The following is a 27,138-nucleotide window of genomic DNA, read 5'->3' as shown; positions in this document are numbered from 1 at the left end:
GAGGGGTGATCATCTCTGTGGGGTGGCCTTAAATAGACAGAGGGGGGAGGAGGCAGAGAGAGGGAGGGGGTTAGAGAAAACATTTGCATATCAATGAGTGGTCCAAAAACAAGGTTCTGCAAGTGCGATGACACGACAAGCAAGTCTGAAAATCAGAAGGACAAACTAAAATTCAATAACCTAGCAAAATATCGAAATGTAATGTAATACAACACAGAGAGTCGGTCAACACACAATTAACGCATAGCCTGGTTGATTACGTATTTCAAAGATTGCTAAGTTAGAATTTAAGTGTGAACATTCCAAAGAGAAGACACAGACAGAGAGAAGAGAGAGAGAAAAAAGGATAAGCTCAAAACTTCCCCGTAGAAGTGGTTCAATCTTAATTTTAGAACTTTCGTGACTGCAGTAAATGATTATTTGGTTCTTTCGGTTAAGTCACGTCTAAAGATAAAATAATAAATTAAATTAAATAATAGCATACCTGATGATGATTGCTTGTGTTGCAATCGAAACGTCGTATGCTATTATTTAATTTAATTTATTATTTTATCTTTAGACGTGACTTAACCGAAAGAACCAAATAGTCGTGATTTTTATTTTATTTTCATTAATCTTGATGTTTTACCTACGTGACTTTACCGAAAAACCTAAGAATATTGTTCATTAGTGTTAATATAGTAGTAGATGTAGTACACACACACACCGTGCCTCCCATCTCTCCGTACCCCCCCCCATCACCCCGTACACCCCCCCCCCCATCTCTCACTCCGTACCCCCTCCCATCACCCTATACCCCCATCTCTCACCCCCCCCCCTTCACCCTGTACCCCCCCCCACCTATCTCTCTGATCCCGTACCCCCCCCCCCCCCATCATCCTGTACCCCCACTCATCTCTCCCCCCCCATCACCCCGTTCCCCCCACTCATCTCTCACAACCCATCACCATCTACCCTCCCCATCTCTTCCCCCTCCCCATCACCCTGTACTCCCCCCCATCTCTCCCCCCCCCCCATCACCCTGTACCCCTACTCATCTTTCCCCCCCCATCACCATCTACCCCCCCCATCTCTCATCCCCCCATCACCCCGTTACCCCCACTCATCTCTCACCCCCCCCATCACCCTCTACCCTCCCCATCTCCCCCCCCCATCACCCTGTACCCCCCACTCATCTCTCACCCCCTCATCACCCCGTTCCCTCCACTCATCTCTCACCCCCCCCCATAATCCCCCCCCCCCATCACCCTGTACCCCCCCATGTCTCAGTGACAGGCAGTGAAGGGCCGGGCTGGTCACTCTGGACACGTGGGGCCCAGGACATTGACAAGCTGCAGTTGTGGTGGAAGGAGCGAGCGACAGAGCGAGCGACCTCTCGTCCTTGTCGCCATGAGGAGCGGTGAGGCTTTGATGGCCGCGTTCACACTCCTCTTGCTGGGCAGAGATGAACACCCGACGCTTGTTTGTCAATAAAAACGCATAGACTCACCCCCAGCATAGAAACGTGGAATTTCCACCAGTGGTGCAGGGCTGTAAACAAGAGCTCAGCACCAATGCCTCAATGCTCATTTGAGCAGGAAATCACTTCGTGGAGGTGAATTATCACCCCACGATGCAGTCGAAGCACCAGGTGAGTGAGCAGGTGAGGGGGCAGGTGAGGGACCATGTGAGGGGGTAGGTCAGACATCAGGTGAGACCGCTGATATACCAGCAGAGGTCGCAATCGGGTACCCGATACCCGGCTACGGGTACCCGTTTGCGACCCTGGTGCGGCCGGGTACGGGTAGCCGCACGTGACTCACCCCAACCAATGAGTGAGAAGGCCGTGAGTCACTAGTGAGTAACCGTTTGTCACTCATTTCCCAACGTCTTGTCTCTTCTCACAATTCAAGTTCCTAGAATCAACCCACCCGGGCCTGCAACATGGCTTCATCCCAGAGGTCGCAATCGGGTACCCGATACCCGTACCTTACCCGATACCCGGCTACCCGTATCCGGCCGGGTACGGTACGGGTTCTCATTTGCGACCCTGGTGCGGCCGGGTACGGGTAAGGAATCAAAACCCGTTTGCGACCTCTGTATACCAGGTGAGACCACTTGATGAAAGACCAGGTGAAACACCAGGTGAGGACCAGGTGAGACACCAGCATACATATCGACTCCAAGAGGTTCAAATCAATGAGAACTCTACTGAAAAACTTTGGGAAATCCGAAGAAACTGAGAGGGAAGCCCAATAATCTGAGGCACATAAACATTTTAACTCGTGCAGGCAAGGGCAAGTCTGCATGAGTTTGTGTAACAGCAATGGACTATATATTCTTGGTTCTTTCGGTAAAGTCACGTAAAAGGGAAACAATAAAATGATAAAAATATTAAACAATACAATTCTCACGACGTTTCGATTGCAACACAAGCAATCATCATCAGGTGCGAAAACCACAGCCACTTTTTTCAAATTTTCTTGCTGCGGTGTTTACACCTGATGATGATTGCTTGTGTTGCAATCGAAACGTCATGAGAATTGTATTGTTTTATATTTTTATTATTTTATTGTTTCTCTTCTACGTGACTTCACCAAAAGAACCAAGAATACAAATCCCTGCAGTCACGAAAGCTTTAAATCAGCAATAGACTACTATAATACCCCACTTCGTGAACACCTCTCCATAGTAAATGATATAATAGCCTGGGATTGTTATTAGTTTCCTGCTTTTTCCTCATAGAAAGGTTGTGAGTGAAGACGAAACTCTTGGATCGGACGCTTACATAATGAGACCTGAACCATCAACAGCAGCTACCCGTGCACTGCAGTAAATAGGGCCGAGTGTGTGATTATTTACAATAAATTAAATAACAACACACAACATGGCAATACGTTGCATGGATTGATTGAGACTCTCATCATTCAGACTCTGTCTACTCGACAGACCTGCTCTCCACCTGAGGACGGCTGCTTGCGTTGTGGCCGAAACGTCGTGAGAATAATTTTATAATGTTTTATTTGTATTATTTTATTATTTCCATTCTACGTGACTACCGAAAGAACCAAGAAGATGACTCTCAACATTGTGAGAAACCGTTCAGAAGTCTCAAGGATAATGTGTTACCAGGTGAGGGCCCAGGTGAGGGCCTAGGTGAGGGCCCAGGTGAGGGCCTAGGTGAGGTGGCCGGGCAGCCGAGCGTGGAGGGGCTGGCTTTGCTGCCGCCCGTGCTGCAGCTACTGACTGACCCTGGGCGGGATGTCACGGATGACACGTGCCTGGAGAAGCTGCTGGACTGGCTGGGCCGAGAGATGTCTCTTCCAGGTGCGATGATTTCATTGTTGTTATTATTATTGTTGTTGTGCTTGTTTACCGAGGAAAGCCTCAGGACTTTTTAAAATCCTTTATATTAAGTTCACTTGCTTGCTTGCTTGCGCGCTTACGACCGTGCAAATATTTCGGTCGTTTTTTAACCCACTTCCCGTGATCCAATCGAGCTGACATTTTGCACACAGACTCGTTGTGCGTGACAATTTATTTTCGTGAAAAAATTTTTCCAAAATTTTCCACTTTATAGGAACATTTTTTTTTCATATTTAATTTAAAATACCAATGTGATAAAAATGAAACTCTTACTCAAGAAAAACAGAAATGAATAATACAATAAAACCGATGCCACGCATATGAAGGATTTATAGTGAAAAACTTTGCTTTTACGGGTTAATTTTTTTTGAGTGCTCTGATAAGTTTTACGCAGTAGGGAGCACTGTAGCTATGTGTTATAATCATCATCAGAGTTGGATCGCTTGACCAATTCCATTTGCGTTGTAACATTGCTTTTCAGAAGAATCCTGACAACGTTTTCACAGTAGGGGGCGATGTTGCTGCGCTGTCGAAAGCCAAAAATCCACGTGGATTCCTCCTGCAGCAGTAGTAAATGGCACATTTGTTCACGTGACAACTTTTTTTTACTTGGCTTTATCAGGTGGTGGAAGGGTGTATGCCACACATCGATTGGCATTTTATTCACGCGACGGTCTGGCTCAAAAATCAATCAACGAAATCCTGCGCGGGTATTACATTTACCAATCGAGCGATTTGCATTTAATTCTTCACCATCGGGATGTGTAATCTAGAGAGAGTGCCAGCTCAACCGTGTGTGAGATGCAGATTAAGTAATGTGAATAATGCTACGAGAATTAACATTGCGCACATAACGTAGCACAACTTTTTCACGCAATTTATTTTAGCCGAGGGCAGGGGTGGAAAAACCCGTAACAGACCAAGAGCCAAAAGGTATAGTAATAGGTTTTTACCCTTTCAACTGGTACAAAAACTGACACCTTTATACAAGGCATCATGTTTGCAATAACCACAACACAAGCAGTCAAAATGCAAACAAAAAGGAACAACTCTGATAATGGTATGCACTGTCGTCTTGGTTTTTTCGGTAAAGTCACGTAGAAGGGAAATAATAAAATAATAAAAATAAAACATAATAAAATAAAATCTATTTAATAATAAAAATAAAACATAATAAAATAAAATATCTATTTTATTGTTTTATTTTTATTATTTTATTATTTCCCTTCTACGTGACTTTACCGAAAAAAACCAAGAAGATGAATCCCTGAAGTCACGAAAGCTTTAAATCGAAATATGCACTGTCCTTGAAGTTGATTGGTCCACACCCGAGACAGCTTTTCTTAGAGCCTAGTCTCCATTGGTGTTGGACCAGATGACGCCAAAAGGCGTACAACTCAAAAACAGTGCACTATTAGAGTATTGAGAGCTCGGGGTAAGCATTTACACTGAGACATCTCCTTTACCAGTGGCAAAATATAGTAGTAGGTTTTTACCCTTTCAACTGGTACAAAACTGACACCTTTATACAAGGCCAAAGGTACCCGTGAGTTCGGCAAAGAGCCAAGTTTATATATAAGCGTGCATATATTGACAGTTTCGGCACAGCACAGGAGATATTCACTACTGTTTGCAACTGTTATCGTACATTCTACGTTATGCCATTTTCGATGGAGCCGCATGCGGTAGATTAAAGAGCCGCATGCGGCTTGCAAAGTCACCATTGGACCACCGCTGATCTAGGTGGACCCCATAATGGCAGCTGGCCTTATGCAGAACACGGTGACTCGGCACACTGACCAGTAAGTGGGGATTAGACCTGCCAGTAGGGGAGCGATGTTGTATTTGCTCATTCCGATGAAGTAATTTTCGAGTCTTTTCTGAAATTTGGACCGTGGTTCCGACACGCATGGCATCCGACTCTTGATGAACGCTGCGGAATCTTGAACGTCGACTGTGAAGTGGAGGATTTAAGTTTAATACACCCGCAGAATCAACTAGGACAGCCAGGGGGCTTGAACCGCAAAACCTCTGCAACAGGCGTCAAATCCGTGATGCTGCTCGGCCACATCGCTGCCATGGTGCTGGGTATGACTGAGATACAAAGACCAATATCCCATGTGTAGCCTTTAACTGTTGGGGCAAGTTCTGTAAGGCGAGCACCTATTGAGGCCAACGCATCACACAGTAGGGTGATACGGCTACACCAACACGACCACCTTCGTCTCTCCCCAGTGCTGACGTTTACACACCGCACCATGTGGCCATTTATTTCCGAGTCAACCGGAGCTCCAGAACCGGTTCAGATATACATCGCAGATGTTGGCCTTGAGCGGGAATCGAACGCTGGTTTGCCCGGTGGGGAGCACTAACCACTGCACCACCACCGCCTTTCCCACCGCGAGATATACACTGCTCGCTCACGCGCGTGTAGCGCCTTGATGGTGCCCGTGTCTCGCCTGCCTTGTGGCGCCGGTGGGGTCCTGCCTGCTTGCCCCCCCCCCCCGTGTCAAGGCGCCAGTGAAACACCCTATTTTTTTTCGCCGCCCGTTTTACGGGGAACAGACACCGGCGGGGAGGTTTTGCGGCACGTGCGTCCGTGCGTGCTGGACTTCCTGGGCCGCGTGAGTGCCGCACGGATGGACGTCGCTCCCTGCGTCCTCTCCCTCGCCCTGCGTCTCGCCGGGCTACTGGGCACAACCGACTTTGGCTTCCAGCGCCTGCAGGTAACGCCCGGCAGAGAATTGGCGCCGCGCACAATCCAACAACGCGAATGGATCACTAGATAATGATGATGTTGGAGAGCCAAGCCACAACATTTATAATCTTGGCTCTCCAACAAACCTGTGTGCTGTACTCGTAACGAATTGGCATGTGTTGTTTACATGACAACCCTTACTCGTTGGCTGTGTCGTGTGTTGGCGGATTTAACGACATATATTTACGCGATCTAACCCAACAAAAACCTGTATTATGGATGGTATTGGTTGCGAAAGCCTACGTGTTAAAATGCAAATGATCATTAATTGGCCGAGAACCCTTTCGTATATAGAGGACGGCAGAGCTTGGATAATTGTTGGCGCCAGTTCTTCCTGCTCGTCTGTGGTTCCTCCTCGCGCCTCGTGAGTCATCCTCTCTCTACGAGAGTGAGCGAACGCCGTGCGGCAGCGGAACGTAATGGGTTGACATTATTATCCAGCAATTGATTAACAAAAGGGGGGCTGTACTTGTGTGAACATGAATGTCTGAATGACCGAATAGCTGAATACGTTTTAGATTTGAAGCTTTCGTGACTGCAAGGATTCATATTTTTGGGTTTTTTCGGTAAAGTCACTTAGGTGTTATGTAGACTAGCCGTAGCTTCAGCCGCACCAACCTTACCATAATAATAAAAAACTCCTATCCAGGGGCTTGCCCTGGCTCCTCCCCCCTCAACCAGTATATATACGGGGTCAGATCTCTTGGAATTTCTCATTTACTTGATACAGCGAGCGTGCCGTGATGGTTCCACCTGAAGACGGAGGCTTGTGTTGCCTCCGAAACGTCATGATTTTTATTTTATTTTTATTTAACTTTTATTTATTTTATTTTTTTACCTACGTGACTTTACCGAAAAAACCCAAGAATATGAATAAGCTGAATGCGTGTTGCTCCGCAGGCTCTGGGGCTGGTGGACGGGCTGTTTGGCACACTGCCCGGCCCGGAGAGCTCCCCGTGGCGCGAGGCGGCGGTGCGCTGCGGCTGGCTCGTTGGGCTCGGCTCGGCGCTGCGGCACGAGCCCGCGTTCCTGTGGCTGTGCCAGCCCGGTGAGCCGCGCCGTGACGTAACCACCGCGCCCGGTCACCCCACACGCAGTCGCACCGCTTCCGGCCGCACGACTGCCGGCCAACATTGTTGGTCACGCCACGTCCCGGCCACTTGGCGGCCTGCCACACCACGGCAATGTGCGGCCACATACATCCACACCGCACGCAGTCGCATCATGGCTAGCCATCCTCAGTCATGGAACAGCCACACCACGGCCATGAAACAGCCATCCGCCCCTACTATCTGGCTTGCTACACAGTCAACACATCCTTCAAGCACCACTCTTCACCGTCTCACGAGCACTATTTGTCTTTTAAGTCTTTCCTTGGGTCACCCACCTCTGGGTACCACTCCAGTGTCCTCCTTCCCCCCAACCCCCTCCCTCATCCTCCCTTCTCTCCTTCCTCTGCCATGGGCGACACACAAACTCCTCCACGATGATCTGGAGCGGCCTGCGTTGAGCATCGCTGCAGCCGCCGATCGTCGCCTCGTTACGGCGGAGCCGCGGATCGACGCGCGGGGGTGGTGGTGGGGGTGAGGGAGTGGCGTTCGATGGGTGGGGGGGGGGGCGGACTCGTCTCGTAAAAATGCGGAGTGAGCAGGGGAAGCCGAGAGCCACTGCCCTCGAGTACCGCGCCACTCTCGTGCGCCGTAAAATTAAAAGGGATTTGATGTCCCAATATCGATCGTTTTTTTTTAATTTGCGACAGACTCCGCGCGTGGCGCTGCATCGTGGCGAGAGGGCACCGTGCCGCGCCAGGCAGCAGAGGGCGCACTCTGACCAACAAGTTCCTGCAACCGTCCGTGTTGGCTGGGCATGCCGTTAATTCGAGACAAATTGTTCTGCTCGGCGAGCGAATGACGCTGTTAGTTTCAGGCTAACAGCGACCACATGGCAGGGGTTTTTGTTGTTTGTTTTAAGCTTCAAAAGTTTACCGTCGCTTATGTTGTCGGTGCCGCCGCGTCATAGAGACGAAGAGTTAATTCGGAACTCTCGCTGAGCAGAGCCACCCCTTGGTGTCAGAAGCGGATATCACAGAGCTCCCTCCGAGGTCCCTTCAAGTGACCTCTGGCCCGCACACACAGTAGAGGGGGCAGCACTTTCCAATCATAATCATCTTCTCCCTGGTATTATTCCCACTCATTTTAGGGTCAGCCTCTGGTCCACGTGGTAGTTGGGGAAAAACACACATTTAAAACGCAGAACCAAATGTAACGCGGTTTTTATTTGTGCAGTCATTGGTGACTGGGCTGGCATCACCAACTCACTGCTGCACTTGAGACACCGGTGGAACCGCTGTTGCTGTGGCTTAGCGGCTCAAACCCGGATTCGAACCCAGGGTCTTTCCACAGCACCGCCTTCACGTCTTTGACCTCTGACCTACCCGGCCTCCTGACACAGATCGACAGCCATGGGGGCCTGTGTGGAGTAGCCAAGGGGGTCGCTGTTGGTGTCGCCAAGGGCACCCATGAATGACATCTGGGGGTCATGTGGCTTGTGCCGCCTGTACAAGGTTGACCATATTGGGTTTGTCCGTGGGGATGTTGCTGAGCTGCCCGTTGTGTTTTTGTTGTTGTTTATTTCTTGTCGTAGGCAACGTCGAGGTTGTCCTCTCTCTCTGGAAGGACCCCAGCATGTTTGTGGCCAACGCGGCCAATCAGCTGCTGGCGCGGATGCTCGTGTGGGGCGAGCGCCTGGGCCCCGCGGCCGCGCCCCCCTCCTCGCCGCCTCCCTCGTCCCCCGCCGGCACCCCACGTCACAACCCCGTGCTGGGTATGATCACCGCTCCCATCCTGCGCGATGCGCACAACAACAAGAGCAGCCGCCGCCATTCGCCACCTAGTGGCGGTGATGTCGCCTGGCGGCGGCGACGTCACCATGGCGTCTCTGCCAGGCTAAGTGCACTTTGAGGCCAGGCGAAGAGTGCGGGGGGGGGCACATGGCAAAGATTGCAGTCCCCCCCCGACTCCATGCCACCTCCCATCCGGACCCGGCTGCGAGCGCCGCCCGGCGCAGAAACCGACTTGGCAGCTCGTGCCGTGGGCGCCACCACCGTCGTCGCCACCGCTCCCGGCGACGTTCGTAATTCACGGCACGGCGACACGGAGGGGCGGCGGCGGCGGTGGAGCCACCCCCCCACCTCCTCTCACCGCTCGCCAATTACGGCCAATTAGCGCAAGAGGCAATCCGAACTCCAAGCAGCCCTTGGCTCAGAGTAGCGATGTGGAGCACGAGCGGCAGGAGGGAGGAGAAGGAGAAGCCGCCGCGGGCATTAAAGTTTCGCGGCGAGATTCCACTGCCGGATTACGGCCCCCCCGTGCGCTGTTAAGATGTGCCGACGGTCAATGTGTGGTTGTTGTGTTGTTGCGGTTTTTGTGTTGAAGGGGTTTGTTGTTTTTGTGTTGAATGTGTTTGTTGTTATTATGTCGAATGTGATAATTGGTTCTTTACCCTTCTATCTGGCAACAAAACTGACACCTTTTTACAAGGAGTCATGTTTGCATAGACCGCAATACCTGCAGTCATAATACAAACAAAAGAACATAACTCTGATATTTTATTTATTGCGGTCTATGCAAACATGACTCCTTGTAAAAAGGTGTCAGTTTTGTTGCCAGATAGAAGGGTAAAGAACCAATTATCATATTTTTACTGGCAAATGAGGTTCCCATAGTGTAGATGCTTGCCCCGAGCTCTCATACTCTGATGGTGCATTGTCCTTGAGTTGTGCGCCTTTTGGCGTCATCTGGTCCAACCCATATGAGACTAGGCTCGAAGGAAAGCTGTCTCGGGTGTGGACCAATCAACTTTAAGGACAGTGCACATTATCAGAGTTATGTTCTTTTGTTTGTATTATGACTGCAGGTATTGCGGTCTATGCAAACATGACTCCTTGTAAAAAGGTGTCAGTTTTGTTGCCAGATAGAAGGGTAAAGAACCAATTATCATATTTTTACTGGCAAATGAGGTTCCCATAATGTCGAATGTGGTTTGCCGCATAATGTTCGTTGCTGTATGTAACCCGTTTGTCGCTGTGGTCTCTGTACGATGCGTCCTTGATGTGGTCGCATAACGCGATTGCAGCACAGCGTATTTGCAGTCATTGCCGTGGCGTTGTGGCTGTGCTTGCCGTGACCGCTTAACGGTATTTACGGCTGCGGTTGCTGTGCAATGGCTTCCTTCGTCGCCACGTTCATTGTCGTCGTCACGCTCGTGTCATTCCCCCCGCGCAGACCTCGTCGACCGTTCCGTCCGTTCGTCTCTGCGCGGCGACGACGGCGGCGAAGACGGCATCCGCCGGGCCCTGCGTCTCCTGGCGGCGTGGTGGGCGAGCGGCGGCAGCGTGGCCGGCGCCGCGGGCCTCGCGACGGACGCCGAGGCGGAGAACGGCCGATCGGATGGCACGGGGGAGGATGGCGGCCGCTGGGAGGCCATGGCGGCGTTGTGGCCGGACGTGCGGGCCTGCTGGGAGGGCGGACGCGTGGGCGAGCGCGAGACGCGCACGGTGCAGGCGCTGCTGGACCTTCACTTGGCGCTGCTGCTGCGGTGCGGAGCGACGGCCGACGGCCGGCATCGCCAAAACACCATCGCCGCTGCTAAAACGCCGTCACCGTCGCTGCTAGCACACCACCACTATCGTCAAAACACCGCTACCACTGCCGCTAAAACACCACTACCATCACGGCCACAAAACCACCACCGCTTGAACACCGACACCACCACTGTTGCCAAAACACCGCCACTAACAAACCCTCACTACCGCTAAATCACCACCGCCACTAACACACCACCACCGCCAAAACACCACAAGCGTGGGGTTTTTTCTCCAAGCGCTGTAATTAATTGAAAATCGATTATTCCATTCCCAATACGCACATTAAATACGTCATCGATTACTTCCGCAAGCCGTACGTCGTACCTACACGACGTGCTGCAATGAGTCCATGTGCAGACGCTAACAGGCGGGGATCGTTACATGGCCGGATGGTGAGGTGGCGGCAGCCCTCATCCAGCAGTGGATTGATCACGGCTGACGGGATGATGACGATAGCGATGATGATGCTATATGGACATATATGTTCATACCGATGGCGCTAATGGGACAGATCATAGCTGGCAGCACAAGCGAGACAGAATTGACGAGAGACGGAACAGATGGGATGGGGTTAGATGGCGCCAACAGGACAGACGGCGGTAGGACCGAGACGGGCTATTCCTGAGTGACCCAGAATCGTGCTAAGCCAGCTGTGAACACTCGGGGGGGAATGAATCATTGCAAACCTGTTGCTGACTCCCGCACGGCGCTAACATGGCTGGGTTCGGGTTTTACCGCGTGGTGCTCGACATGTTCAGTGGTGAAACGGCGAATACTCGGGAGTCTTGCGATTCGGATCCCAAGTTCAGGTCTCCGAGCTCGTGTTCCGGTGACGTGGCGGACGGCAGCCGGTCCGAAAACACGCCGGAGCGCGATACATCTTCACGTTCAGAAGTGAACGCTTTGGTGCCCGTAGGATCGTTGGGGTCATGACGCAAGTTCACGGTGTAAACTCTGTTCCCATTCGCCCCTTTGCCCCCCGCATCGCCCCCGTCACCTCCCAGGAGCCGCGAGTCTCCCCCAGGCTTCCTGCACCTGCCGGCGCTGCTGCAGGCGCTGCTGGAATCGCGGCACGCGGGGCACGGGCTGTCGCTCGCCGCCGCTCTGTCGCGGCTGCCCGGGTACGCGGGCCTCTAGCGACACACACCGCACCACGCCGGGACCGCCCCGCGGCACTGTTGGCGACGACGAGAAGCGACGTCAACTTTTCAGTGTTGTTTAGCGCCCAATACATAGCCGCCGGCGGCGTTATGTTTCCAGCATACGTTAACCCGCCTTTATCAACCTCGCCACTAATCGCTGTGAAGTACCGTTGAATAACACCGTGTCCTCCACCATCCTGATTAGACCCGCTCGGCATTCAGAGGTGATGTCTCTGTCTCATGGCAAGAGAAGGAGAATCCATTCGGAACTCTCGCAGGCAACAGCGCAACTCTGCTGGCCTACAGAAGTGGATATTACAGAGCTACCCCCCAATGAGATCCCTTCAAGCGACCTCTGGTCCACGCACATCTCACACACTCTGCCATACGAGAGTGAGTTAAACCGATGTTCCGTGAGAATTTAAGCCCTGATAATGATTGTCATCAGATGCAGCATCATCATCATCCTCGTCTTCCTGTCCGAGGCCATCATTCTTGTCCTGGTCCATCTCCGTGTACACTTCATCAGACTTACAAATATATTATCAGCGTTGGTGATTATACTGTTACTGATGAGACCAATCACGGACGAAACCCGTCCACAGTTATCTATGTCCGTCTCACTGTTGCTGGTAAAGCCGGTCAACTTTCTGCCCAAATTTATTTTGATGATAACTTAAGGAAAGACGGCCACAGTGCAATGTTTCAGGAACTGCCAATGTTCTTTTTTGCGTCACGCTCTTGACACGTTTCTGCCTGCATTGTTGCTCTGAAAGACATTGTCAAAGACTAACGAAAGACTTGTTTTCAAATTATCTACGCACAGTGAACTCCTGTGGAGTGCAATTCATGAGAAAATCGAATGCGATGCGATTGATGATTTATTTGATGACGTGATGCCTCCCCCCCCCCCCCCCCCCCTGCTTCTCCCGCTCCCACCGGTCCCCCTCTCCCCTCCCCGTGCAGCTCCGAGCGGGACGCAGCCGCGGCGCACGTTCACACGGTGCTGCTGCCTCTGCTCGCCGCCGCTGCGGAGGCCGGCTCGACGGCGACCGAGGGGGCCACCGCTCCCGCCTCCGCTCCCCCCCTCCGCCGGCGCCGACGGCGTGGCCACCTGGGCGCTGCGGCACATGGGCACGCGGGCCGGCGCCGTGGGGCTGCTGTGCCACGCGACGCACCTCCTCAGTCAGCTGGCCGGAGAGGTTTTTCTTTTTTACTTTCATCACATCCACTTCACATCCCTGACGCGTGGCTACGGCAAGGCCACGTGCCGCCCGCGCCATCGCCACACCACATCCAGCGTGCCGTGTTGTCTTGGCCGTGCTTCTTTTTGTCATGCCGCGGGTTGGGGAAAGGTCTTGCCATAAGATTCTTGCCATAGGGGCATCGAAGGATGGGTTCTACAGGGGATTTTTGCGGCACTGCCCCCTACTGCGCGCCATGCAACAGTGCTGCCCTCGCGGGAACGCCTGCGCCCATCGCAGTCGGCGTTGCGACTCCGTCCAAATCTACGTTTCTGGACGTCTGCTGGGGGAGACGCACCGGCGAGACTGCTTCGTGAGCGCAGGAGCTAGGTGAATCGCTGCGTCACGTGTCAGGCCTCGGCTTGTGGAGGCAGTCTTCGTCCAGCAGTGGAATCATTGCACCTGATGATGTTGAGGAAATGAATGGGCCTTCCTCACCCATGAATTCCAATGGCTATTTCATCTGCCAACTCCTGGTTGACTGGATTCATATTACCCGAGTATCGTCACCATCTCCGCGGCATTCCTTGCTTCGGCTTGCCCCTCCGCCGTTAGTCTTGGCCCCACTGGACATCAACCCTCCTAGCCATGACTTGTCCTGCGCAAGCCCAACTTGTGTCGACCGTCAATACGACGACGACGATATGTCTCTCACCTTGAATTTTTCTCTCTGATCCATGCGTTTCTCCCTTCCCCGTCTCGCGGCGTAATTCCCACCGGCTTCACCGATGTAAAATGTTAATTCGCCTTGTCGTTCCTTTGGCCACGAAACGCATTCTTTGCCTGCTTATTTATTAATTATTTGATCGGGGTGTAATTGCGCGCGTGTCACACGCTGTTCTCTGGGTGGTGCTGTTTCGCGTGTCACACGTCATGAAACAAAAGATGTCACGGTCGTGGCAGTCGGTGCGGTGATGCATAATTGAAAGAGCGATGGGGAACAGCCACTTACAAACACACGTGGTATGCATGTATGCATGAGCCGCATTAAAACACGCGGACATAAAACGCGCGCGCTGGCGCGGGTGCCGCGAATGGAGGCTCGACAAAAAAATCTTGCGAAGTGGGGACGCGTCTTTAGTCTATATTTATGATTTATTTGTATGTACGTGCGACATTACTCTCGGTGCAGGAGCCTCAGAAATTAAAGGAGCCGTGTTTCCGTAAATCCTACCCAAACGTCTCCGGTTTGGGCCCGGACAGTCCCCGTGGATTAAAAAAAGTCTCTCTCTTCCGGTATCACCCTGCGGTTGAAAATGTTCCGATCGCCGCTGATGATCTGGACAAAGGTGGGCGGAGCTTCTGAATAGTGGGTGGGGTTACCTGAGCAGCGCGTGGATCTACCAGAGTAGTGGGAGGAGCTACCTTAGTAGTGGGTGGAGCTACAGAGTCGTAGCCAAGCCAGCTCCGGTGTGGCTTGGAAGGCAGCTTGTTGTTTTTCCACTGTGCATGAAATGAACGAGTCGGGTGGCATGCAGATGATGCATTTGACGAAAACGATAACTCCCGCCCCATGGCCTTGCTTGACTCCAAGCCAGATGTAGTGGCTCTAGATTTGAAGCTTTCGTGACTGCAAGGATTCATACTCTTAGGTTTTTGGGTAAAGTCACGTAGGTAAAAAATACAATGAAAATTAATAAAAGTAATAATAGAAATAATATAAATCACGACGTTTCGGAGGCAACACAAATCTCCGTCATCAGGTGGGACCGTCACAGCTAGATTTACTGTATCAGTCATCAGGTGGACGGTCCCACCTGATGACGGAGACTTGTGTTGCCTCCGAAACATCGTGATTTATTATTTTATTTCTATTATTACTTTTATTAATTTTATTTTATTTTTTACCTACGTGACTTTACCGAAAAATACCTAAGAGTATAGATGCAGTGGTCTTGTGAGGCCAGCGTGTATCACGGCTCGGCAAACAGCCAGTGGAAAACCACCTACACCATGTGGGCCCCATGCCGGCTCCGCTTTGATGTTCCATTTGGAGAAGGTGCAAACCAAAACCTTGACCATAGCGGATTTGACCATTCGCGCCAAATTTATTGAGATACAGTTCGCCGATTGCGCGCTTGACGCCCGTCGCAGGTGCCAGTTCACGTGTTCGCCAGCGTCCAGCGAGGTGGCGAGGTTCAACCGCACGATTGCGTACAATACTGTACATGCATTCATTTGGGGCGCCACTGTGGGAAGATGTTAACTACCTCGCCTGGTATACAGGAGGTCGTGGGTTCAGTCCCGACCCTGACGCCTGCTGTATATTTGGAGTTTGCATGTACTCCCAAGTCCGCCGGTGTTTCCCTCCACGTTTAGAAGCAAGCGCTTAGATTATGTGGCTGCTATACACTTCCACATAAGTCACTTCGGTGAGCTATCATTTGTGACCAGCCATATCGCTCGGCGTGCCTTACCTGGTCAAATAAAAAACAGTTTATAGTTGATTTACTTTACAGGTTATATTTAACACTGTAGAAAACATTTTACGTTGAAATATACTTCCTGTTTCACGTTTGGGTTCATGTAGGGGAGCATGAAACAAAAGGGAAGTGGTGTTTTATTGCAAACCGAGAACCCGGTCCTATTTTTTCCCACGCGCCTTTGATTTTGCGGATCACGGATTTGTCGATTGCGGTCAGTTTTCAAGAACCTTGCCCCGCGCTGGCCAAGATTTCGCCGTACTTGTATTCCGGTTGAGTCTCCCAGGAATATTGTATCTTTAATCTTCTTCCTCCGTACGGCTGCTGATGAAGATGCAGAGCAACAATTTGACATCGAGGTGGTCAAGCCAGATGGCCGCGTGGGGAGCCGCGGAGTTTATCGCCGTGATGTCTCCTTCGTATTTGTGGATCGGACATTATTGCATTGTTTTGCATTGTTATACGTTGTACGGTCTGTTCTGGATGCTGGAGAGTTTAAAATTTTCCATTTGTGCATCAGGCACGCACATCTGCCACGGTTTGTGCAGTGGATGCGATTAAGGTTGGACCACGAGCTTCACGGAAGATCAAAACCAGGGATCTTCTGCATTGGGTCTTTCGCAGGGCGTTTGTTTGCGAGCTCTTTTGAACTCCATTCAGCTCTCCCAAGATTAATCTGAATTGAATTCGCATTGTTTAACGTTAAGAGCATGGGTCCAAAAGGGCTTGGCATGACTTCAAATGATCACGGGGGACGATATTGAGGTCCTGATGAAAGGGAAGGGGACCTTAATGAGCCTGGCCTAATTGCGCTGTTGTTTTTCGACCCCACGCACCCCCTCGCCGCCTCCCCTTCCCCCGTGCAGGAGCGGACACTCGGACGTGCGGAGGCCACGGCGGCCACCGAGGGCGTGTGCCGCGTGGTCGCCCTCAGCCTCGGCCTAGACCTCCCACAATCCCCCACAGGAGGGCGGCTGGCGCTATTTCTGATTGGCTGCTCGCGAGTGCAGAGGGTGGGGCTTGACTGCTTGGCTGCCCTGGCCGCACCAACAGAAGGTAATGAACACAATGCTTGTATACACAACGGCATTTGGATATACGATAACCCTGGTATACACAACGGCACTGATACATACGACACTTTAACACGTAGGCTTTCGCGACCAATATTATTCATAATCAACGTTTTTGGGTTAGATAGCGTTATTTATAAATGCGTCGTAACCCTCCACCACCCGACACGGCCAATCAGCAAAAAAGTGTCACGTTGACAAAAGACAAATAGTTCACTGCTTTAGCCCACCGGTGTGTTGAAGCGTGAAACCACAACATTTACAATTTTTGGGTACGACGTTTCGCTGGCAATTGCATCCAGCATCATTTCGCCAGAATAGCCCGATGGTTTCACGCTTCAACACACCGGTGGGCTAAAGCAGTGAACTATTTGTCTTTTGTCAACGTGACACTTTTTTGCTGATTGGCCGTGTCGTGTGGTGGAGGGTTACGACACATTTATAAGTAACGCGATCAAACCCAAAAACGTTGATTATGCATACGACACTTGTACACACAACAACACACGCATACAACAAACATACACAACGATAATTCGTATACACATTGACGCGTGTATACATAATGACAACTGTATAAACACTGCACTGATGCACAACTATACTAATACACACCATTACTCGTAAACACGACATATATACAAAGCACTCGTATACACAATTATATTTGCATACACAACACACGTAAACACAACACTCATGCACAACTTCACTCATGTATGCAACAGTACTTGTATACACAGTAAAAAGTTATTGGAAATATGTGGATTAATCTCAATATTCCGCCATGTCACCGAGACACAACAGGATTCGTGCTATGATAATATGAGGATGAAGGCCTTCCCACACTCCCTTGGTCACGGGAGTTGTTTGACCATACTTCACCACGCTGGTCAGAGCTCGGGTGCACAGTCTCGGAGTGGCCGCGCTAACTACTCCACCACCGCTCCCTGCGCGCACACACCCACATAGACATCTTAGGAAGCCACTGGAGCCATGCACTTTTAAATCTAGATTGAAAACGAATTTCTTGAGAGCTGGTTATTGTGCTTTAGTTTGTCCTTTTCCCCGCACCTCCGATTTGCACGATTGGCCACGCACAGTGCGAAATAAGTTCGATGTACGTGTGGATAGGTTCTGTAATCATCACGATAACTTGCACACACTCGCACAAAAATATTAAAGCAAAGATCTCCCGTATAGTCTCAGCAGACTGTCGGGGCAAGTGCTGTTAGCGAGCACCTATGAAGGCCGGCACGGCACACAAGGGGGTGGGTGGCCAGCAACCACCCCCGATCGCCTTTGTCCCCCCAGTGGTGATGTTTACACACCGCACCAGGTACTAATTTTAAGGCTGAGTCGACCTAGGGGATAATCGTCACTTGTGTTGGCCGTGAGCGGGAATCGAACTTGGGTTGCCAGCTTGGTAGCTCGGCGCGCTAACTGGCACAACACACGCACATACACGTGCAACTTGTGTCGTGAATCGCAGCGGTAATGAATAATTATAGAGCCTTCGTGCCCCTTAATTTTTTTGCGCCTCGGAGAACTAACGCGGCGCAACGAGACGATTACGGAGCGCCTTGCACTGCGCAAATAACAAAATAATAATAGTAATGATTAACAAACAAAAAAACATGCAATAATTACGAAATCCCGTCTGGCGCTATGTCTTGAGGAATCGACCGACCTCGTTTTGTGCCGACGCGGCGCTGCGGCGTTGGTGTCGGCGGCGCCCGCAACTGCCGCAGCTCGTCGCTGCCACCCCACCACCACTTTCAAACGCGGCCAAGTTTGAGGACAGCAGATGACCTCATAAATAATAAAATAGTGCCGTTAATATTTAAACAAAGTTTTTTTGGACCCGACAATCGTCTTTGAAGTTTTAATAAAAAAAAAAAGTCTTAATGGGATCCCGAATTATTCCCGCGCGGGGTTGCCACTGGAAATGATCGTCCTTCACGCACCCACTCGCCCGCCCCACTAGCTCCCGCTCCTCCAAGCTTGATTATTCGCATTTCTTGCAACTCCTTCTGTTGTCTTGCAAGACACACGACGCTCGCCTCTGTGAAGTGTGCGAGGAGGGGAGAGCCGCCCGTGCCGTCGCGTTCATTGGCCGGTTTCTCGGCCCGTTAGCTGGGCACGGCCTCGCAACTCGGACGACTAGTCGAGAAGCCCAACTCTCGCCACGAATGGAAATCGTGGCCGAACATCTCAATGTAGCAGCGCCCCCTCTTGCAAAGAGAGTCTTGAGGCTCGGCGAGGGTTTACTCGGGAATAGTGAAATTGGCATCATGAGCGTGTGCACAGCCCTCTTGTCAATACATGCCGTGCGGGCCGTTGGGGGTTGTTTACCATACTTCACCACGCTGGTCGGTGCTGGTTAGTGAAGAAGGTAGGGAGCAAAGACATGCGAGCGTGGAACAGTACAACAGTTGATTTTGCAGCACCGCTTTCTATTTCCCACAAAGTATTCCCGAAGTAGCTTCTAACTCCTGATTATGCATGATGGTGGCTTATGCGAGTACTCAGAATCTGACGACATTGGGCTGAATTCTGAGAAGCTGTGACCTATAATTCCGAGAAGCTCTGATCGAGAATCCTGAAAAACTTTGATCTAGAATTCTGAGACGTTCTGATCTAGAGTTGCAAGAAGCTCTCATCTAGAATTGCAAGAAGCTCTCATCTAGAAAGCTCTGATCGAGATGTTAACGGTTGAGCAGCCATCACGCGCACAATCAGCGGCGTTGGCACAGGGCCGCCGGGTGACCGTTTAGCCGGGCTCCTGGGCCCGCGTGCCAAGTGACGCCATCAACCACGGGCCGCGTGCCGCCTTCGCTGAGAAAGCCCGAAATCTTTAGTGGCAACCGGTGTCGTTATGTGGCCAGTAAAAGTGAATGCGGGGATGATCCAATCATTTGGGAATGGCTCTCGCGTAATTCACTTTTATTTGGCCGTATAAAGGAATCGCTGCCTCTACACTTCCGCCGCCTCGGGTGGTGACCGCGGGCGAGTGGTGCCGGCAGAGTAGCCGCGGTCCAAGTAGGAGGTGGGAACGCGGGCGGTGGACGTAAAACATGTAAACTGCGGTCCGCGACTTTTGTTTGAAAAGGGTGAGCGACGGAGGGGGATTTGAGGTTAATGTTGCCATCCTCCACCCCCCTGCCACCCCCACCCCCCTACCGCCTCTTGATTAATACCCGCTGCGCCATCGTTTATTAATTTAATCCTCTGAAGAAATCCGTTCCGCCCCTCATTTTGGCCGATTGCGCTATCGACGTCGCGTCAAGAAGCGTTGGAATCCGTTCGCATCTCTCGCTGAGCGGTGCGACCCATCGCTCACGAGAAGCGGCTGCGACATAACAACTGCCGAGATCCCTTCAAGCGATCCGACGTGGCCTTAGAAGCGGTCCAGTGACATCGCCTTCCGAGGCCGTTGTCCGATGCAGGGTGATGCACTGCTTCTTACGAGAGCGGTGGCGCGGCTGTCATAATAATTGAGCCAAACGAGCGGTGATGAATATTCATTTCCCACCCCCACCCCCACCCCCCTCTGCCAACTGACGCTGAAATGAATCCAGCGATTCATTTCAGCCAGGTCTGTCCACGTCGGCTACCCAGCAAATATTTTCACAAGCGGCACACCACATCTCCAGTAAACCTCTCGCTAATGGATGTGGCGACTACTCGTCACATGCCACCTCCCGACCTGCCACATATACTCCAGTCTACATGTATGTTCCACACACAGTGAAGCCCTGTGTAAGTCTACGGGGGCCTCTATGAGTCTAAGTGCATGGGTCTCCGCGAGTCTGCAATGCAGCCTGTGCATCTCTGTGTCAGTCTATATGAAGCTCTTCTATGTAAGTGTATGGGCCTCCGGAGTCTACATGAAGCCTAATTCTAGATTTGAAGCTTTCGTGACTGCAAGGATTCATACTCTTAGTTCTTTCGGTAAAGTCACGTAGGTAAAAAAATGAAATTAAAATTAATAAAAATAATTTTAATTTCATTTTTTTACCTACGTGACTTTACCGAAAGAACTAAGAGTACATGAAGCCTGTGGACCTCTGCAAAGGTCGATGCGTCTCTGCTTAAGTACTGGGCTTAATTGCAGCCAGGTCTGTTTTGGTGGGGCGGGGGTGGGGGAGGCAGCTTGGAACACATTTCTGCACCCGGTACACCACCTCAAGTATATCTCTCACCGTGACGGCAAGTACTACTATCCACGTGCCACCTACACTCCGACCCGCCCCCCGGCTCCTTTGTCGTCGTCCCGCCCACGCCGTTCGTTACTGCCGATTATGAGACACGAATTAATTACGAGCGAGGGTGTCTCCAATTAGTGCTTGATTGCCTTGCTTATTTGACAATTTGCCCCCAGGCAGAGGAATTTCCCCACCCCCACCCCTGTTTGCGGTGAAAGTTTTTGTTGAAAAATCAGTCGCACTTTTGTCTTGGAGAAGACTCCAGAGAGAGAGAGCGAGGGAGAGCGAAGTGAGAAAGAAGCGTGTGAGGAGAGACGGGGAGAGATCAAATAAAATTAAAAACGCGAAATAAGCCATCGTGTAGCATGTGTTCGCTAACCTGCATGGGGCTCGGAGAACCTCGGCGTTGCGCAAGAGATGCGTTTTTTTTCTCTCTCCCACACATCCCATCAGCCGCACGGCCTTCTGGGTGTGAATGCATCATTTCAGCGGCCGTTGGTTAAACACGAGAAAGAACCGGACCGGTTTCGACATTTCATCGTCTCGCCAGCAGCAGAGGCAGGCTTGCTTGAACTGCCACGTGTTTGTCGGGAAGGAACCCGCCTCTCCTGTCAGATATGGCTCCAAGTTCGACGCAACACTACAGTGGCAGGCTGTCGTTGTGCACGATTGTCCGTACAGTATTCGCGTCTGTGCGTTCACGTGTCTACGTGTGCGTGTCTGTGCGTGCGTGCGTCACGGGCAGGCGAAGATGCCCTCGGACGTGCGGTGGTGAAGGTTCTGCTCGGGTGCCTGGGCAGTCCGGATGCCGACCCCAGCGTAAGCGCCGCTCTGACCTCGCTCCTCGCATTTGCCCGGCCGCGTTCGCCCGGCGATGTGCGCTCGCACAACAACAGCAAAGACAAACGTCCTCTGTGTAACCTTTAACAGACTGTTGAGGTAAGTGCTGTTCACGAGCACCTATGAAGGCCAGAGCAGTACACGAGGGGGTGGGTGGCCAGCAGCACGCCCGGCCGCCTTTGTCTCCCCAGTCGCGATGGTTACACACCGCACCAGGTACTTATTTAAGGATGGGTTGAGGAACAGTGTAGATAATCGTCACTGGGGTTGGCCGTGAGCGAGAATCAAACCCGGGTCGCTGGGTTCGTAGCGCAGTGCGCAAACCGCTACACTACCGCTCACACACACTTCCACACACATAGCCTGAACAGACCGTTCCGGGCAAGTTCCGTGAGTGAGCACATGCCCGTTTTGGCCTTCATAGGACGTGGTGTGGCCAGCACAGCACACGAGGGGGTGGGTGGCCAGCACCTTGCCCGGCCACTTTTTTCTCCCCAGTGATACTCGAACTCGGATCGACGGGTTCATAGCCTTGCTCACATACCGTTATACTTCACAAACGTACATGCGCGTACGTGTCCTACACACACACACACACACAAATACCACCTTTGAACGGCGCCTGTGCGAGTTGTATTTTGACCCCAGTAGAATTCTAACCCCGGGGTGAGAATGCAATATATTATTTTAACCCCCTGCCTGTGGTAGTTTAAACGTCCTTCGCTCACCCTCGGCAGTTGGCGTAATGCCTCTATTCCCATAGCCGTGGTGCTGCTGGGACTTAGCCGACTGGGCTGATTGGCTCGTGTCTTCATGTTGACGGAAGCCAGTCTGAACGAGGTTGGTGCACCCTTTCGTATCACGTGGACATCTGTGGAAAAAAAGTGCGTTATAGCTCATCGGATTCCTCCAGTATATATTATGATTCTGATTCATGTCTTGCTCCGCACCGTTATGGGGCATACGCTTAGGTTTTTTCCGGTAAAGTCACGTAGGTAAAAATAAATAATTAAAATAGAATAATAGTTCGGAATGCGGCCTAGGCGTGCATTTGCAAGGGGAACCACTGGGTAGGTGCGCAACGCTGACCCCTAGCCCTGCTCGTATTCTGACCCCGGAATACAAATTCGATGGAGTCACAAGCATGACCCATTTGTGGCACCAAGACGATCACGGCTGTGTGCGTGCGTGTGTCTCTTTCTGCGGTAGTGGGGAACGGTGGCGCAGTGGTCAGCGCACTGCGCTGGGAACCTGCCGCCCCGAGTTCGATTCCCGCTCACGACCAATTACGGTGGTGGATATATGAACCTGTACTGGGCCTCTGCCCTAGGTTGACTCGGCCTCAAATGAGTACCTGGTGTGGTGTGTAAACTTAAACACTGGGGAGATGAATGCGGCCGCTGGGTGTGGTGCTGGCCACCCACCCCTTGTGTGTCATGCCGGCCTTCATAGGTGCTACTCGCTAACAGCACATGCCGCAACAGTCTGTTACGGCTATACAGGGGATCTTTACCTTTGTCTTTTGTCTCTTTGCTGCCCGTGTGAGTAGGTCATTGCCAAGGCTTTCCGGGCCCTTCAGCGCTGGCTGGAGCCTGAGCGGGGCCCGGCCTGGCTGACAAGTGACACGGAGGATGGTGAGTCCGTGTCTGTGTGTGTCTCTGTGCGCTTTCAGGGGGGCTGCCTTCACCAGCCCGTGCTGGCCAGCGTGGTGCAGTTTCACGTACGGTCAATTAACCTGCATGGCGTGGGAAGGCTGTCATCCAGCAGCGGATTGACAAAAGGGCTGCACAAATGTTTAGGTTACACGTCGGTCATGATGTTGCCGCACCCCCCTCCCCCCCCCATCACCACCACCACCAATACCGTCCTCACGACCACCACCATTACAACCACCACCATATCACAACCATCACCACCACCATGACCACCATCACCACCACCACCATCACCCTCGCGTTAGCGCTGCTTTACCAAGGCAGCCGAGACGGTTTCCGAGTCTCGCCAAACGGCTCCATCACCCTCCCCCTGGCCCCCCTCCAACTTCCCCCCCTCCCCTCCCCCCACCCTCCGCCGCACATCGCACACACAGACACACATCGCACACACACACACATCGCACACACACATCGCACACACACACATCGCACACACACACACATCGCACACACATCGCACACACACACACACATCGCACACACACACACATCGCACACACACACATCACACACACATCGCACACACACACACGCACATCGCACACACACAACGCACACACACATCACACACACACATCGCACACACACACACATCGTACACACACACATCACACACACACATCACACACACATCACACACACACACACATCGCGCACGTAGTAAAGCGTGCAATTAAATATCGCGACGCAAAGTTTTCAATCAGGCCCTCCCCGCGCGGGTCAATAGCCATAAGAGAGAGGCCTCCACCGAGCAAAGAAAATCAATGGTGCTATGACAGCTTTACTGCGGCGGCGAGCGCGCGCGCGGGCGGGCGGGCGGGCGGTCGTCTCCCTCCATTCCTCCTCCCGTTTTATTGAGGCCACCGAGCCGAGCGAAATGGCAGCAAGGGGCGGCTCCCGGCTCGCCGGCCGCGCCGCCACCGCCGATGGGATGTTTATTACTTGACTTTTTTTAGTCGTGGCGCACGCGCGCGGAGCGAGGTGTTTCCGCAACGCTCACACGACGGGACGAGCAAGGCGTGCGGTGGGGTGCAAGAGAGAGGGGCGGGGGGGGGGAGGCGGTGAGGGGGGTAGGAGGTGGGGGGGGGGGGAGGTGGATCCGCGTCTCGCTGGGGGAGCGACGTCCCGCTTTAAAATTCCGCGTGCTTAGATCGAGCGGCGGAAAAAGCCTCGCTCGCCGCGGCACAGCGACGCGGCCGCTCCTCGCTCGAGTTCCGCTCGCTCGTCGTCGCCGGTCAGGCGCAGGTGCAGCCCCTGCAATTTCCTACTCGCGCCCATGCAGGTGGAAGGGGCCTCCCGCTGGTGGGAGCTTGAGGACGGTATTCGGTTGCTTTTCCAATCACGCTGGCCGGGCTTGTTCGAAGAGGTGGGAGAACTTGGCCACGCTTTGCCTCACCGTACGTGACCTGCCGATCATAGACTAACTGTGGACAGGCTGGTGGGGGGCCGGTTGTGGGGGGGAGTGGTGTAAGACGGTGGTTTCTGGATTGCAAGTCCAGCGTGCGGATCCTTTCACCACTGGTAGCTCCCCTATTCATCGAACCGGGGATGTAAATCCCACTGAGACTGCGAGCCTCTTGTGCATGGCAGGCGTGGCTCAAACGCACACCCAAGGAGATGCCCGCCGCGGGAGATGGAGCGACTGACATTTAGGTCGCGTGCAAGTTGCGGGTGCTGGGTGGATCTTTGCATCGCGGGACCGTGAGGGAGGCCCTCATCCGGCAGTCGATTGAGCATGGCTGATGACGAGCTGGATCGATCCTTGAGCTAATTACGGTTTGTTTGGACACGAAAGGGGATTTGGTGGTTGGGCGGTTGAGATCAGGCAACCGCACCCCAACTCCAACCGCATCGACCTTTCCGACAAACACCAATGGCCATGCCCGAGAAACGGGAAAAAGAACACGTGGAGTAGTGAACGTACACAGGTGAGACAAGGTATCTCAACTGGTCCAAGGTCTCCCCTAGGTCGACTCAGCCTTAAGCAAATACCAGGTGCAGTGCGTCAAACTGGGCAGACAGATGCGACCGGCCAGGCACCGTGCTGTCCTTCGCAGGCGTTCGCTAACAGCACTTTGCCCCGACAGCCTGTTCAGGCTGCACAGGGGATCTTTATCTTTGTGTGCGTGTGGATAACCATCGCCGCCCCCCACTCATCACCCCCCTCTTCCGACAACCGCACCGCCGCAAGACCTCTAACCCCCCCCCCTCCCCCACCGCGTTGCTCCCAACCCCCGTGTACCCACGCCGTGCCTCACCGCCAGCTCTGGTCCGCGTGCTGGCGCTGCGATTGGAGGACAGCCGCTGGGAGGTACGCGACTCGTCGCTGGAATTCCTGGCGGCCGGGGTCTCGGCGAGTCCCCGCGGTAAGGCCCCCCTCCCCTCCGGCGCGCATCCGCCACCGTCCGCTCAACGCGCGGCTCAGCGAGTGCGAGCGAGCGAATGAGCAAGCGAGTGGGGTAGTGTACGAGTAGGTGGATAGGTGTGTGAGTGAGGGATGTAGTAAGTGGGTGGGTGAGTGAGGGAGTGAATGAGTTGTTGGGTGAGTGAGGGAGGAAGTGAATGAGTGGGTTGGTAGGTGGGTGAGTGAGGGGTGTAGTGAATGAGTTGGTGAGTGGATGCTTGAGTGGGTGAGTGAGGGAGGCAGTGCATTGGTGGGTGGGTAAGCAAGTGGATGAGTGAGTGCATGAATGAGGGATGCAATTAGTGGGTGAGAGCAGCTGAGTGAAAGAGCGAGTGCACTGTGGTGACATCGCTGGCCCTTAGCGGTGAACCCGGCGACACCTCAGTTCGATTTCTGGCCACGGGAAAACATCGGTGGCGAGCGACATCCGCACCGGTCTGGGGCCTCCACCTAGGTTAACCTAGCCTTGAACGAGCACCCGGCGCAGCTTGCAAACAGCAGCACCGGGGAGACAAAGCCGGCCGGGCGTGGTTCTGGCCACGCACAACCCCATCGTACTGCACGTCGGCCTGAACAGGTGCTCGCTAACAGCACTTGCCCCATCTGTCTGTACAGCTATAGGGGTAGGGGGGGAATCGTTGTCTCCGTGTGTGTGCAAACGCCCACGCGTGTGCGTGTGTGTGCGTACGTGTGGGGTGAGTGTATGCGGCGTCCGCCCGTGCTCATTGGCCGATCTCTCGCATTGTCCGCACAGGAGCGGTTCAATAAATCACGCTGTTTATCACCGCGGGGCGCTAGCTGCTGCTGCTGCTGACGCCGCAACTCTCGCCAACGCCCACCAGGGTCCAGCGGTCACCAACTCACACCCCCTGCCCCCCCCCCATTCCCCCCCCGCCCCACAACACATCTCCTCCGCCCTACCCCCAAATCCCATCCTTCCCCACGCCACCGCCTCGCCTCTCCCCCGCAGCAGCAGCAGCAGCACCGGGGTCGGCGTTGGCGCCGTGGCTGGCGCGGCACGGGCTGCACGCCGGCGCCGCGTGGCACCGGCTGTCGGACGCGCAGGCCTACGTGCGCGCGAGCGCCGTCGTGGCGCTGGGGGCGATGGCGCTGGGTGGCGACGGCGCCGCTTGGGCCCGCGCTCTGGCCGCCCTTCACCTGACGGAGGTGAACGACGCTCGCACAGCACCCCCCCCCCCCCCAGACCGCTCCCCTCCCCCTCCCCCCCCGCCCGCACGCCCCCACTCTCCTTCGACGGTCGCCACGGCGACACGCCGCATTCATCACCGCGCTGTTTTTCGCTTGTTTATTTATTTAGTTGTTGTTGGTTTTGACCCCGGC

At 53.0% G+C, this 27,138-nt stretch overlaps 1 protein-coding gene across 1 annotated transcript in view; it reads left to right on the top strand.

Annotated features, from left to right (window-relative positions):
* Window positions 1-1,389: 1,389 nt before the first annotated feature.
* The window catches only part of BRAT1 (BRCA1 associated ATM activator 1), a 28,447-nt gene continuing 2,698 nt past the window's right edge, over window positions 1,390-27,138 (top strand). Inside the window, exons 1-14 of the mRNA XM_061569718.1 lie at window positions 1,390-1,399; window positions 3,160-3,306; window positions 5,911-6,071; window positions 7,004-7,151; window positions 8,747-8,926; window positions 10,387-10,594; window positions 10,626-10,699; window positions 11,753-11,869; window positions 12,857-13,092; window positions 16,424-16,613; window positions 21,584-21,657; window positions 23,228-23,312; window positions 25,658-25,759; window positions 26,768-26,964. Of these exons, the coding sequence (XP_061425702.1) occupies window positions 1,390-1,399; window positions 3,160-3,306; window positions 5,911-6,071; window positions 7,004-7,151; window positions 8,747-8,926; window positions 10,387-10,594; window positions 10,626-10,699; window positions 11,753-11,869; window positions 12,857-13,092; window positions 16,424-16,613; window positions 21,584-21,657; window positions 23,228-23,312; window positions 25,658-25,759; window positions 26,768-26,964 (1,929 nt within the window). The remainder of the gene's footprint in view (window positions 1,400-3,159; window positions 3,307-5,910; window positions 6,072-7,003; window positions 7,152-8,746; window positions 8,927-10,386; window positions 10,595-10,625; window positions 10,700-11,752; window positions 11,870-12,856; window positions 13,093-16,423; window positions 16,614-21,583; window positions 21,658-23,227; window positions 23,313-25,657; window positions 25,760-26,767; window positions 26,965-27,138) is intronic.

This window comes from Lethenteron reissneri, chromosome 44 (assembly GCF_015708825.2).
Source record: "Lethenteron reissneri isolate LAM-NWPU_2019-01 chromosome 44, ASM1570882v1, whole genome shotgun sequence".
Taxonomy (NCBI): Eukaryota; Metazoa; Chordata; class Hyperoartia; order Petromyzontiformes; family Petromyzontidae; genus Lethenteron; species Lethenteron reissneri.
This window is presented reverse-complemented; position numbering and strand designations above follow the sequence as displayed.